Source organism: Mytilus californianus, unplaced genomic scaffold (assembly GCF_021869535.1).
Source record: "Mytilus californianus isolate M0D057914Y unplaced genomic scaffold, xbMytCali1.0.p SCAF_3, whole genome shotgun sequence".
In the NCBI taxonomy this organism is placed as follows: Eukaryota; Metazoa; Mollusca; class Bivalvia; order Mytilida; family Mytilidae; genus Mytilus; species Mytilus californianus.
In genome coordinates, this window is record NW_026262679.1 from 93719725 (window position 1) to 93733221 (window position 13497).

General features: G+C 30.1%; 1 protein-coding gene across 2 annotated transcripts in view; it reads right to left on the bottom strand.

Annotated features, from left to right (window-relative positions):
• Positions 1-295: 295 nt before the first annotated feature.
• The window catches only part of LOC127735471 (LRP2-binding protein-like), a 31611-nt gene continuing 18409 nt past the window's right edge, over positions 296-13497 (bottom strand). For both annotated transcript variants that reach the window (XM_052245635.1, XM_052245636.1), the window contains exons 3-8: positions 12034-12147; positions 9571-9716; positions 8188-8345; positions 3291-3462; positions 1409-1574; positions 296-722 (exon numbers count right to left, since the gene is read on the bottom strand). In XM_052245635.1, the coding sequence (XP_052101595.1) occupies positions 657-722; positions 1409-1574; positions 3291-3462; positions 8188-8345; positions 9571-9716; positions 12034-12147 (822 nt within the window). In that variant the 3' untranslated portion in view covers positions 296-656. The remainder of the gene's footprint in view (positions 723-1408; positions 1575-3290; positions 3463-8187; positions 8346-9570; positions 9717-12033; positions 12148-13497) is intronic.

Consider the following 13497-nt stretch of genomic DNA (forward strand, 5'->3'; position numbering starts at 1 on the left):
ACGCTTAACAAAGAAAAAAAATTAAATGAAAAATGAAACTCAAGTTACAATGATTAATAGAATTTAGAACTGAGGATAAAAACCATCTTTGCCTGGAAGTTTTACAACATTCCACGATGAGGAAAGCATAGCTATACTAACGGACTTGGACATATTAAAAACTTAACAATATCACAGCAATAAATCAAATAACAATATTTTGAAGAAAAAATAATAATAGTAATGACATAAAAACTAATGTGCATTTGTAAACACATGTTTCATATAAACCATGTATGCTTACTTTTTTCTCTTGGGGCAAATGTTACGTCATATTTTAAAGTATGTTCAACAAAACAATTCACACTGATAATTTAATGCTTTGAAATAGTTTCAATAAGTTTTACGGTTTCTGAAATTTTGACTTAAAATCCATAAAACTCAATTCCCCAAAACAGCATATCAATTACTAATGACTAACCATTATGCAATTTTATACTAAAGGTTTAAATCAGACATGCACATTTAACAAAGAAATCATCATTTGCTGCCATCCATCTAATAACCTGAGTTCTCATCACACATCATTCATACATGAAGGAAAGGCAGTGATCTGTATGTAATTTCCTCCTATATCTTGAGTGGTGCAGGAATAGAATTTTTTTCTACTGAATGTTCTATATAACTCCATGTTGAGTAATGTTTTGTAGTCTTGCACAAACATCTGGGTCATATTCATAAGACTGAAAAAATAAGAAAATAATGTTCAACAAAATTTTAAACACTTTACAATATTCAATTCTCTAATTATGTGTGCATTTAAAGCAGTTCTGGCCATGCAATCTGACAAGTTTTGACCTGTGTTTATAAACTTAGACCAAGACTTGTCCCCAGCACCATAGTTGACATTAAAACAAATGTCAAGTCTCAGTGGTGACTGTTTTACTGTAAAATATGTGTACATGAACTTTATTTTCAAAGAGAATCCTTTTCTTTCTTACCGAAATTTTTCAGAAATGTGCTGCTATTGAATTATTGTCTTCCGGTACTCCGATAATTTGCCGATAGCTTTTTCGTATGCAGTGACCTTAACCACAAGACCTTAATGATAGGACTTCTGCAACCACACAGTGCAAATGCGCGGGAAAAACCATGATTGAAAGAATGTAAACAAATGTGCACTGGAGGTTTAATAGATTCTGAATGAACAATTTTATATACCAAATCATGGAAAAATTATTACGACAATGTTTAATTTAGAAATAGTAATGTTAGGGCAATTATAAAAAAATATAAATATTGCATGTCTATCCTCTCATTTATTTTAACCAGGACTCTGTGTTGACTGTTTATCAAGGTTACGTTCATTAAACTAAAATCAACAATATAAAAATATAGCAAAATATTATTTCATTAGTACAATACCTACTTTTGAGTAATACTTTTGAGCATCTGCAGGTTCTTTCTTGACGCCATGTCCTTCATGTAAACACCGAGCATAGTAAAAACAACCCAAAGCAATGCCCTTAGAAATATAACCAGGTAGACAGCCAGTTTCATTGGCAAGTAATGGAACATCGTGGAACTGAGCTACTCTATAAAAAATAATAGTCTTAATCATAATATTTAACTTCAGGAAAAATTAAAATAAATTAATCAACATAGTTCAAAACTAACATAATTTGATATCATAAATTGTTTACACAGAGATATGTTTTATCTTTATGACCTAATCACAACCGTAAACAATTGTAGACCGTAGTAATGATGAAAAAGTGAATACCCTTTATTATGGTTCAAGGCTGCCCTACTTATTCTCTTACTGCTAAATGGTTAATGATGAAGCAGCAAATACAATCTTTAAACTCCTTAATCTTTATGTAATTTCAACAAAAAGAAAAATCTTTATAATTGTAAATTTGCATTAATTGAAGTTGTCAACAACAAAAAATCTTTTTTTTTTGGTTTGTTGATAAGATATTTCATAGATACATTCAAATATAAAAAAAATAAAGGGTATTGGTGCTGTTTCAATTCCAGAAACATCATTTTTTTTTATAAATATTTACCGAATTCAGGCTTGTATAGTCCACGGTTTTATTTTCAAAATTGAACCTGCCAGACAGGAGTGCGGACTATAGAGTACGATAAGCAAGAAATAAGAGAAAAAAATTGTGAGGTTTGTTAACGTTCTGCCATGTTTGTTATTGAAATTGTAGAGGGCGCTCTTATCATTTTGAAAACTAATAATTTTATCTAATCCATATTAATATGTAATTTTTATTCAAAATCAAATATAAACTGTTAAATTTCAAAATTAAATGCTTCACTACAAATTTATAGTTTCTTTCCACTGCATTGCTTAAAATAAACTGGAATCTGCTTGAATTTAACAGAACAAAAAAAGTGTACAAGTCAACCGGGAACCAGCTTATGCATAACGATGTTTAAACTACAAAACGTAATCAGTTATTCATTCCGTTTTGTGTTTTGTTTTAGCTTAAGATCCTTCAAACATTAATGTGATAGATATGTTAAACATTATTTTACTCAAGGATGGACATGTTTTACTTTCAAAGTCGTATTCTAGTGATATCTATTAAGTACGGATTTTCCGTACACTCTCACGGTATTTATTTTCATTTACAAGTGCTATTCGAACTTCCGGTTTAAACACACACAAGTTTCTAAATTGGTTTTTTTTGTGATTTTGACTTATTTTAACACTCGTGAAGGGTTCTAGAATCATTTACAAGCATTTTCAACTTCTATTTGATGATGGAAAACGGGTTTTTCCATGAAAATACCGCAAACGATCACATACGATTTGAAATTACCATAGTTTCATTAGACGTTTTCTGACAGTTACAAAAGGTTTTTACCTAAATTCTCGTGGCGAGAAGTGGGGTGCGGACAATGTACCAGTGCGAACTATACAAGGCCGATTACAGTATAAAGAATAGATAGTGAAATTTCTTTTTAATTACAGATTTTTATTATGAATATAAAGATATTTTATTTGGTCTATATTTATTTGAAATCTGGAATACTTTGGCCATATAGATATGCCATACTAAAATCCTAAAATATTTGGGAATAATTGTACTATGTGCCTTGCTCTTTCCAAATATTCAATGATTTATATATATTTTATTGTAAAATTGAATAGAGGTTTATTGAAGTTGAAGTTTTGAAAGCTGATTTTTTTTTATAAAGTGATTAACATATCAATGTCCAACAAAATTTCAACTGTAACCTTTCATCCCCAAAAGATATTAATAAGTCTAACTGAACCTTTATGCATAACTAACCTTGAAGCCAAATCCGCAGCTTTGGTATATAGTTTTCTCCTGTAATAATGACCGACTAGATTTCCCATGGCGTACACATTTCCACGGTCGGAGGCTTCCTTCAAACAAACATATGCTGAATCCATGTCTTGTTTTACACCAATTCCAAATTCATACATTATCCCTAAACAACCTAGAATATAAAAACAATGTGTTTATAAAATCTGCATCGACTTTAAAAGATCAAAATTTAACAAAAAACTCAAGATTCAAATTAGATTATCCTCTTGATTTTTAATGCATTACTCATACAAAGAAAACACAGATTTAAGTCATAACTTGTTTGCACATTAAGACCCTGATTTTTCGTAAAAATTTATCACTTGCTAAAATTTGAAATTTAGTTAGTTTTTGCAACTGTAACTGAACCAAAAATTAGAAAAAATATTCTTATGGTTATGGCCTGTTATTAATTTCCTGCATGAAAGAATATTTCTTGTATCACATCGACATGGGTGATATGGATAAGTGAAACAAAAATGTGTTAATTTGGTAGTCTTATCCTGCAATGTGTTACGAAATTGCAAGGATTTCCATTGGGTATTTTTTAACATCTATGATGACCATCAAAGATCACAATGGACCCTTGACAACAATTATTTGTGATTTGTGAATGATATACAAAACATTCACATGTTTTACCTGAAAATATAATTTGGTCAAATTTGAATCCAATCTAAAGTGACAAAATAGAAAATGTCTGATTAAAAAGTAGGCTGGGTTCCTGACACAATATTCTTACTACCTTAAAGGGAAACTCCGCAAAAAAATGAAAAATTGATATTTTGTTCTTTAAGCATAAAAAACCACATGTTCATGGATAAAAAACTTTTATTCTCTATGTAAAGAGATCAAAACCGATTTTTGAAATTCACTATCAGTTCTCGACATATCGCCATCTTGTCGGCATGTTCGATCTAAAAAGTCACGTGATATCTATAAACTACAAAGAACAAAAAGAATCGGGGATTTACCGACCGTGCGTTAAAAACTCCCATCATCAATTGGGGATTACCGTAGACAGTTATTCAGTGTCAAAATGTCAAAATGTCTTGTCAAGCATACGGTTGTTATGTCAGACAAGGTTATGACAAAAGTCTACATAGTTTTCCCAATCCCACAAAAAAAGAAAGAATTGTATCAGACATGGTTGTACAACCTTAAACTAACAGCAAATAGTTGCATCTATAGCAAGCACAAGTTGGTGTGTGTTTTGTCATGATTCTGGACCATATTTTTGAGAAAAAAAAATTCTTCATGCAAATACAAGCTTTTGTCGATTGGCAAACATGCAGATATATAAAGTAATGCAGCACTTATAGTCACTATCAATATTAATTCATTGAAGATAAGAGAGCCCCTTCTTTGTCTAATGTCCCTATCTTTATAAGGATTAGGACGACAGGGGAAAAAGGAGCGGAGATAGAGTGGCATAGTGAAAAAAAATAACAGAATAGAGAACAATATAGAGAATGATCGACGAAAAGCGAAATAGTTATTGTAAAAGAGCGGAGATAAAGAGAGGCATAGTGAAAAAAAATGTTTGCTTGACAAAGTTATTGCTCGCTTTGATATTTTTAGTTATTCAAAATCACACATCGTGTTCCTTATTGGTATTCACGTGCACTAACTTGATGCTGGGAACAGTATATTAATATATATGTTCCTGCCTGATGTATTAAGTTTCTGCATAGCATGGTTAAAATAATTAGTATCCCATTTGTTATATCGTAGTGTGTTAAATTTATTTAGTTTGTTAATGATTGTGTAAATAAGAATAAATCTGTATAAAAACTTCATACCATTTTAGTGATTGCCTATAGGCGTTTGATTATTGTTACATTTAAGATATATATATATATTTAGAGTCTTTCATACATCTTAAAGTAAAAGATGTGTGTCTGAGTTAAACGACACAAGAACCCTGTAATACTAGATCGAGAGTAAAGCATGTAAAAATTTCTACTCAATATGGTTGTATTGGAAATCTTTTCATACTGACTGACAACTAATGGTCCGACATGCATGTAATATTTGCCACATGACGCTCATAGTTCTTTCTACCATCATCATCTTATTCATTAAATATTGCTGTAAACATCGATGGTTCACACCCAAACAAAATGGGAGTAATATACCTTCAGATCTTCTCCGTGGTATACACTTGTGAAATATATAGACGAAATTCGGTATTGAAGTGAATCTACATCTCACAAACACAATTTTTGAATTACGATTTTGAGTGAACACCCACCAAACCAAAACGAACGTATGGCAAGATATAACCATGCAGGCATTTAGTTTTCGACAGACACAAGATAAATAATCACTCTCATAAACATATATATGCATGCAGTTTCAAATATCAAAGAACAAGCGGTCGATGTCTATAGATCATTGTTAAGTCCGTTTACTAACTGTTCAGAGTCAGGCATGTCAATAGTTCATTCTTGGAACCTTCATATACCCCACTCGACGATGGGAACTTTTTCTGATAGTGTTGACAACATAAGCTTGTTTATCTGTACAAGTGGTTGCATGGCCTCTCCTGCCCCAACAAACAAATACGCAACTAGTCTGCTATCTCTGGAGCTCATCCTCAATGGCGCTTATACGTCAGGAAACTTACAAGTATACTAGTAAAGATTGTTTCAAGAACAACGAGGTTGGGACGAACTGTTCTAAAATCGTCAATATCAGTAATACATTACTAAGATATGCCTTTAATTACAACAACTGTATTACTAATTTGGATTAATGACGGCTATCCTAAAAAAAATCCTCAAACAAATTAATGTATTAGCTTAGATTTATAATGTATGTATATATTCATTAATGAAATAAACGATAATTGGTATTCTTTTCACAAACAATTTGTCTAAGTGATTGTCAAATGAATTTAATTATGTAAGAATGAAATGTTAATAAGAAAATTTAAAAAAATCATGCATGTTGTACTGTTGTATTTTTTCAATTAAAAACTTTAAAATTGCGATAGTTTTACGATTGTTAGCATTTAAACATCGCCAGATTTAAATACAAGTTAAAGAATTCCGGTAAAGTAAATTAAACAGATGTGCAATGATTACTAATTGGGAAATGTAACATTTAATTTTTAAGATTAAAAGTACTATTCTTTTAACTTCATATCTTAACTTTATGCTAATTGCATAGAACGTAACCGAAAATTTTTCCATTTTAATATTGTAACACTTCCGGAATTAAAAAGTTGAATGTTAATTTTCAATTAATTTATACAATTTAATTATTGTTTCTCTGTTGTCATCGGGTATTTCATCTGGGTATATTAAACACGCTATACTCTTTCTGTTAATCCATTCAAAATGACAATATTCACACCTGTGTACACTTGAATTCACACCTGTGTACGCCTGAGACTAAATTGCTGCAAGGTAAAGTTCAAACGAATTCTCCTCAAATCGAGAAATAAACAATGACTTAACAAAATAATATACACACTCTGTTCACAAATATTTTGCATTGAAATGGTTATCAAAGTTATAACGGTAAATAAAACTTCATTATATTTTCAGTTCAATATCAGTAAAAATGTTCTATAGATATTTTATGAAAAAATCTCAATAATTTATGAAATTAATTCGAAAATATTTATATTTAGATAACTTCATATAGGAAGTTTTATTCAATCAATACAAAACGGTACACACATATTCATTTTCTTTCATTCTTATATTGTGGTTATTAACTACGACCAATGGTCATCTGTGCACTTTTAATAAAGTAAAATTCTGATAAGCAATTAAGACTTTAACAGATTTTATTTTTTCCCATGATTCAACAAATCGGGTTAAAACGTCACAACCCAGTGACATAGGTCAACCAAAAAAGTTACAAATACTTGATTTTCTCGGTTATTAGAAAGAATATAAATTTAAAGCTTTGTGAATGTGTTTTTTATGTAAAGATGAACATATTTAGATGATAAGTAAAAAATCGCGGACTTTCCCTTTAAGTAGACTTATATTTGAAGCTTGCAAAATCAAAATATTTCACCAGAAATTTGTTTTTACCATAAGAGAAATAGGTTTAACGACTCAGGATAATTGAATATCACTTGATATCAACTCTTGTTTTTTAGTTTCAATAATGATAATAAACTCACCAAAGGCTTGTTTATTATTATCATATTGAAATTAAATAACTCAAGTTGATATCAATTAAGCCATATCCAATTCTCATTCATTATGAAACCTGTAATTCAAAAATTAATGCATGATGTCTGTATAATGATTATATTTCTATTAGCTATAGAGACATCTAAAGAAGTGATATACCTTATACATAAATCATAAGTAACAGAAGTATTAGACATGTAATGTAACATAGTTCAAATTGGGTTATCTCCCTTTTAACACAAACAAATCTCAACTAAAACTCAAATTCAAATGTAAAACATGTTCCATTGCCCATTTCAAATGCATTATATGTTGTCTGATATATCATATCATTAAGTTAAGTATCACATTTTACTTGTACAGACCCCTCTTATTTTTACATCAATATGTTTTTTTTTCTATTGTTTCTCTAATGTTGTCAAACATGCTTATGTATCATTTTAAAAATTTTATTAAAACAGGCCTTTGTACTAAAAGATAGGTAAAACAGATCAGCAAATGTTGTGAATAAGGAAAAAATATTGATTTCACAATAGCTCTGACTAATCACTTTCAGATGGCAATACGTATGTGGACTATATATTTATTTGTAAGGTCTTAAAGGTGGTAATTAAATGCCATGATTAATTGATTATACTTTTGATTGTAAAGGTTCCACTATCTGGGAACATTTATCTTAAACATATTATGTAAAAACTTGCCCTGAGACTCAATACTTCCATTCCCACAAGCCTCTGAATGCCAGAAGAAAGCTTTCTTCAGATCCTGAGTATCAGCACGTGAGTAATACATCCCTAATATTGTCTGAGCAAGTATGCTGGCTTTAGGATTTCCATCATCAGCAGCCATTAACCAGTACCTAAAAACAATTTGATAAAATTAAATACAAATACAAAAAAAAGATCATATGGTACGATTACCAATGAGACAACTTTCCTCCAAAGACCAAATGTAGCAGAAGAATGTACATTGTAGATTGCAGCTGAGAAATGGAAGGGTAGTAGTTTTGACTTGTTGTTGCACTGTAGTTAAGCAAAGGCATAACTTAGTGAAGTTTAAGACTTGTTTAGCTTTTCTACTGTTTCGTAGCAAGTACAAATAAATTTTATATCTTTCGACAATATATGATTGATTGATTGTTAGTTGCCTAACGTTCAGTGGCAAATATGACAATGAATGATTATTGTTTTTATCCTGCACTATCATATTGACACTAAAAAATGTTTAGTTTTTAATATCCACAGTCATTTAAGCAATTACCATTACATAGACACAGACTGTGTGTGAAAAGACCACCATTATGAAGTGATATAAACAGGAAGTTGAATGTGACAAATCAATTGCCACAGGAGAAGAATATATCTATACGTATATCTCTTCAAGTAAAATGTTAGATTGCAGGATAAAACAGTATTTCTAAAGCCAGTGTTTCAATGCTGTTGCTTTCCATGTAATTGATGGTAAAATAAAATGCCTTAAATCTTATACATGGGGAATAATAAAATTTCCCTGCAAAAACGTTATCAATATACATGATATAAGTACATTAAAACAATGGCCAGAAAAGGGGTAACAGAGAAACTGGCCTTGAGTAAATACTTATGAGTTAAGCCCTTTTCAACTGATTTTTATAATTTGTTCTTATGTTGTGCTTAACACCACAGTCCCAGGTTAGGGGGATAGTTGAGTGTTCACAAACATGTTTAACCCAGCCACATTCTGTATGTACCTGTCCCAAGTCAGGAGCCTGTAGTTCAATTGTTGTCGTTGGTTTATGTCTATCATATTTGTTTTTCGTAAATTGTTTTGTTATAAATTAGGCTGTATAAGTTTTCTCAATTGAATTGTTTCATATTTTTCATGTCATGCCTATGGTAGCTGACTATACGGTATGGGTTTTTCTCATTGTTGAAGGCCCTACGTTTGTCTATAATTGCTTACATCCACTTCATTTGAACTTTGGTGGATAGTTGTCTCATTGGCAATCGTACCACATCTCCTTATTTTTATAAGCTGAGAAAAACCAGATTTCATTACATTTATTGGATTTGTAAACAGAACATGTTTATCTCCCAAGACCTTACCTTTCTGCCTCTTCATCAGACTGTCTTCCAACTCCATATCCTTCAAAAAAAGCTCTCCCTAGATTGAACTGTGCTGCTCTTTTTATGTGTTGTGTTTGTCTGGAATCTGAGTGAGCAATCTTCTTTAAATATTCTACTGCACATTTCTGTAATTTATGTGAAAGGATTCAGCATTATAAATACACAAAATTATAGAATGAAATTGACATATAAATGTGATTTACAAAAATTGTTAGTTAAGGACAATTCAGTCAATATTAAAGCTTATATTAAGCTAAACTTAATTAAAATAACAATGTAGCAATAGCCAAAATTGAAGGATGGCACATTTCTGAGAATTGGAATTTTTTCGTTACATAGTTATCATTAGGAAGTATTTCTTATAAAATCAAAATTCTAAAAGGAATTATTTTGTTACCTCCCTTAAAATTAAATTTATACTGCCAACAGCTAAAATCAAATTTCACTAACTTATATCAATCTTAGATTAAAGTGGAACTATGGAGCAATCTTTTAGATTCATTTTCAATAAGGAAACTTAGTCATCAAAAATTTATTGTGTCATATATCTTAATTTTGTGTAGTATTTTTACCTTTTGAAAAGACTGAAAAAAACATACTTTTGATATTTTTTCTTTGAGGTGGTAGCACGGCAGAATTTTATTGATTTTATACTTATTCAGAATCAATATTATTAGAGAATGAGGCTAGCTATATATATATATAGTGATCTGAAGATTGTTTTGCCAGTAGATATGGAAATTGATTTCTTCAATATACCTAGCTGCAAATTTATATATGGTCTGCAAAAAATATCACAAGGACAATAATAGCTACGATTCAGCAGCTATGATATACCTTGATAATTGATATATTTTGTTAGTCCTTCTTCTGGTAACATCTTGAAGTAATAAACATTTTTTAACTAACAGAAAAAGAGTTTTAGTTCATGAAGGTTAATAAGTAGAATGGCTAGGGAGTTTTTCTTTTAGATAAGCAAACCTATTTGTGAATAATTACTAAAATGCTTGGAATTATTCTTAACAAATGATGAATATACTCAATATAGTATAAGATACCTGCTAATAAATATATGTTAACCTAAATTTTTGTTAAAAAAAAACCAAACTATGTGAATATACTACTTTAGCAAAACCTAATGTAAATTTGTGATTCTATGGTAAAATTGAGAATGGAAACAGGGAATGTGTCAAAGAGACAACAACCCGACCAAAGAGCAGAAAACAGCCCAAGGCCACCAATGGGTCTTCAACACAGAGAGAAAATTCCACATCCGGAGGTGGGCTACAGCTGGCCCCTAAACAAAAATGTATAGTAGTTTTAGTTCTGATAGTTCAAAGTCTAACAGTTTATAAAAACATATCCTAGGAACATTAGTTTGCTTTTAAAGTATCTGACATATTTCAAAACTTGAAAAATGAACAATGAAAATTATGTCAAGGTCAGATGAATTCTGCAATATACATAGGAATCAATGCATATGGGATAGATATATTCAATAATAAACTTAAACATATGTGGAGGGGATAAGTAAAGCTACATGGATGATTTAGTAACTATGATTTAAGTAAAATAAAATGCAAAAACAGTGATAACTCTATATAAGAGATAGTTGGTCTCAGAAAAAATAGCAGGCTTTTAGTGTTATTCATTAAAATAGTATATAATTAAAACTGTTGTCATAACTAACCTTACAGTAATCCTGAAATATTGTAAAAAGTTAACTACAAAATACCCCAAAGAACACCTTTTTTAAATTTTACTTCTTTTCTTAAATTGTTACCATACTTATGAGTTCTCTCTGTTACATGATAGGTTGACAAATAACATTTTTATGATTGATAGATTGGTGTTTGCTTTACACCGTATCAGCATTTTTATGCATTAGATAGTTATTTTTGATACTTTAAATGGGAATGATCAATGGCTATGAGTGTGAAACAGAATTTTTAGCATATGTACTATAGTTACAAATGCACACCAACATCAATCTGCAATAAAATGCATCCAGAATTTTTTTCTGAAATAAGTAATATATATTTGTACAGAATGTATACAATTAATCTGTGAATTAAGTTTATTAAGAAGAATAGAAAAGAACGTTATTGATTGACAAAATACATTAAGATCTGCTGAATTGCACAACTCTTTCTTTGATTTTAGCAATAATGCCCACTAAACTCAGTGTATATTGCATTTTTGAGCTAAATTTACATTTAGCAATCATCAATCAATACCAGATAATTCCAAGCATTGATCTGCAAACAACAGTGTATTGAATTCATTTTTACATATTCGTAACTCGTAAATAATTTTTGATTTTTAAGGAAAAATATTTCCATAACTGTAAATAACAAAAATGAAATGGGAATTTTTTAAAAGGCTTCAAACTCCATTATCCCAATTTTTGTTTCTCTAATTCCTGAATTATTTATATCTTACTTCATCTGCCTCTCCACCGATTCCATCATACAACATACATGATAGCATGTACAGGGACTGGTAATCAAAATCTTTAGATCTCTCAAAATATGTCCTGGCCTTCTCAAACATGTCCTAAAGAAAAACACAGAATTAATTTATAAATAAATCCCAGTCCATTATCCTGTTCTTCATCCAAGTCTTCCTAATCTGCAGGACTTTAAAATTAAATAATTGCTTAATATGTACTAGTTTTGAATATACATGAAATATAAGTCAATGTTAGAAAATTTAAGCAAACAGCAATCTTGTAAACACTGAATTATCTCCCATTTTTGTGATAAATATCATTTTTACTCAAACCTGTTTCTTTTTAGCCCTTCCAAAAAGTTCATAATATAATAAACATAAACATGTGTATTGAGTTTCAAATTGATGTTTTAACATATTTTATTGTCCAAAAACATTGACAATAGGATCAGACACAAGTTTTGCAACTTAGAATGTCTTACAAACTTACCACAACTTCATGGTAAACTAACTTTATCCTGACACAGGAAGGAGGGACTAGCAGACAGACACACACAAAAGAAAACATCAAGACTCCCTATTATCATAGGCAAAGCATAACAAATTGGCAAAAGCAACAGATATATGCCCTGCAGTCTTCATGGAAGGAAATAATGAGTTCCCCTTTTAAAGGAATAACAAATCAGCAATCCAATATCCCTCACAGTTTACAAATATTTTATCTCCCTAATGGCAATATTAACTAAAACATTTTTTTCTTCTTTTTACTTTTTAATAAATATCTTACAATAAATATAAGCATGAGATCAATAACAATTAACAAAATTAACTCTTTGAAAAATAGTTGATTGGCACTGATTTTCAAATTTTTCGGAGGCATTGCTGATATAAAATTTTAATATAGATTTCCTACATATTTGGCAAGAATTGTAAACTTGAGAGCACATACATGCAATTTTCTATAGAATTTACATTTCTAACAGACACAACTCCTGTAAAAATAATTGATCAGCACTATTTTAAAACTTAAATTTGTATCTGAGACATTGCTGATATAAATTTCATAAATATCTGGAATGAATTGTACACTTGAGAGCACTCACAATGCAATTATCTATAGCATTTATATTTCTAAAGGACATAACTTAAAAGATCAGTGCTGATTTTAGATTTTTTCCCAGAGATTGCTGACATAAACCTTCAACATAAATTTCATAACAATCCTACAAGAAATGTAGGCCTTGAGAGTGCTTACAAATTTATGCAATTTTTCATAATTTGTTTGGAACTGGTTTTTGAACTCGTCCAAGACATTGCTGATAAAAACTTTTGATACGAATTTCATAATAAACTGTTAACACAGAAATATGTCTTGCCTTTTTGTTATTTTGATAGTAAAATGCAAATGATGAAGTTAAAATAGCAATACTTTAACATGAAAGTTTGTGACAATAT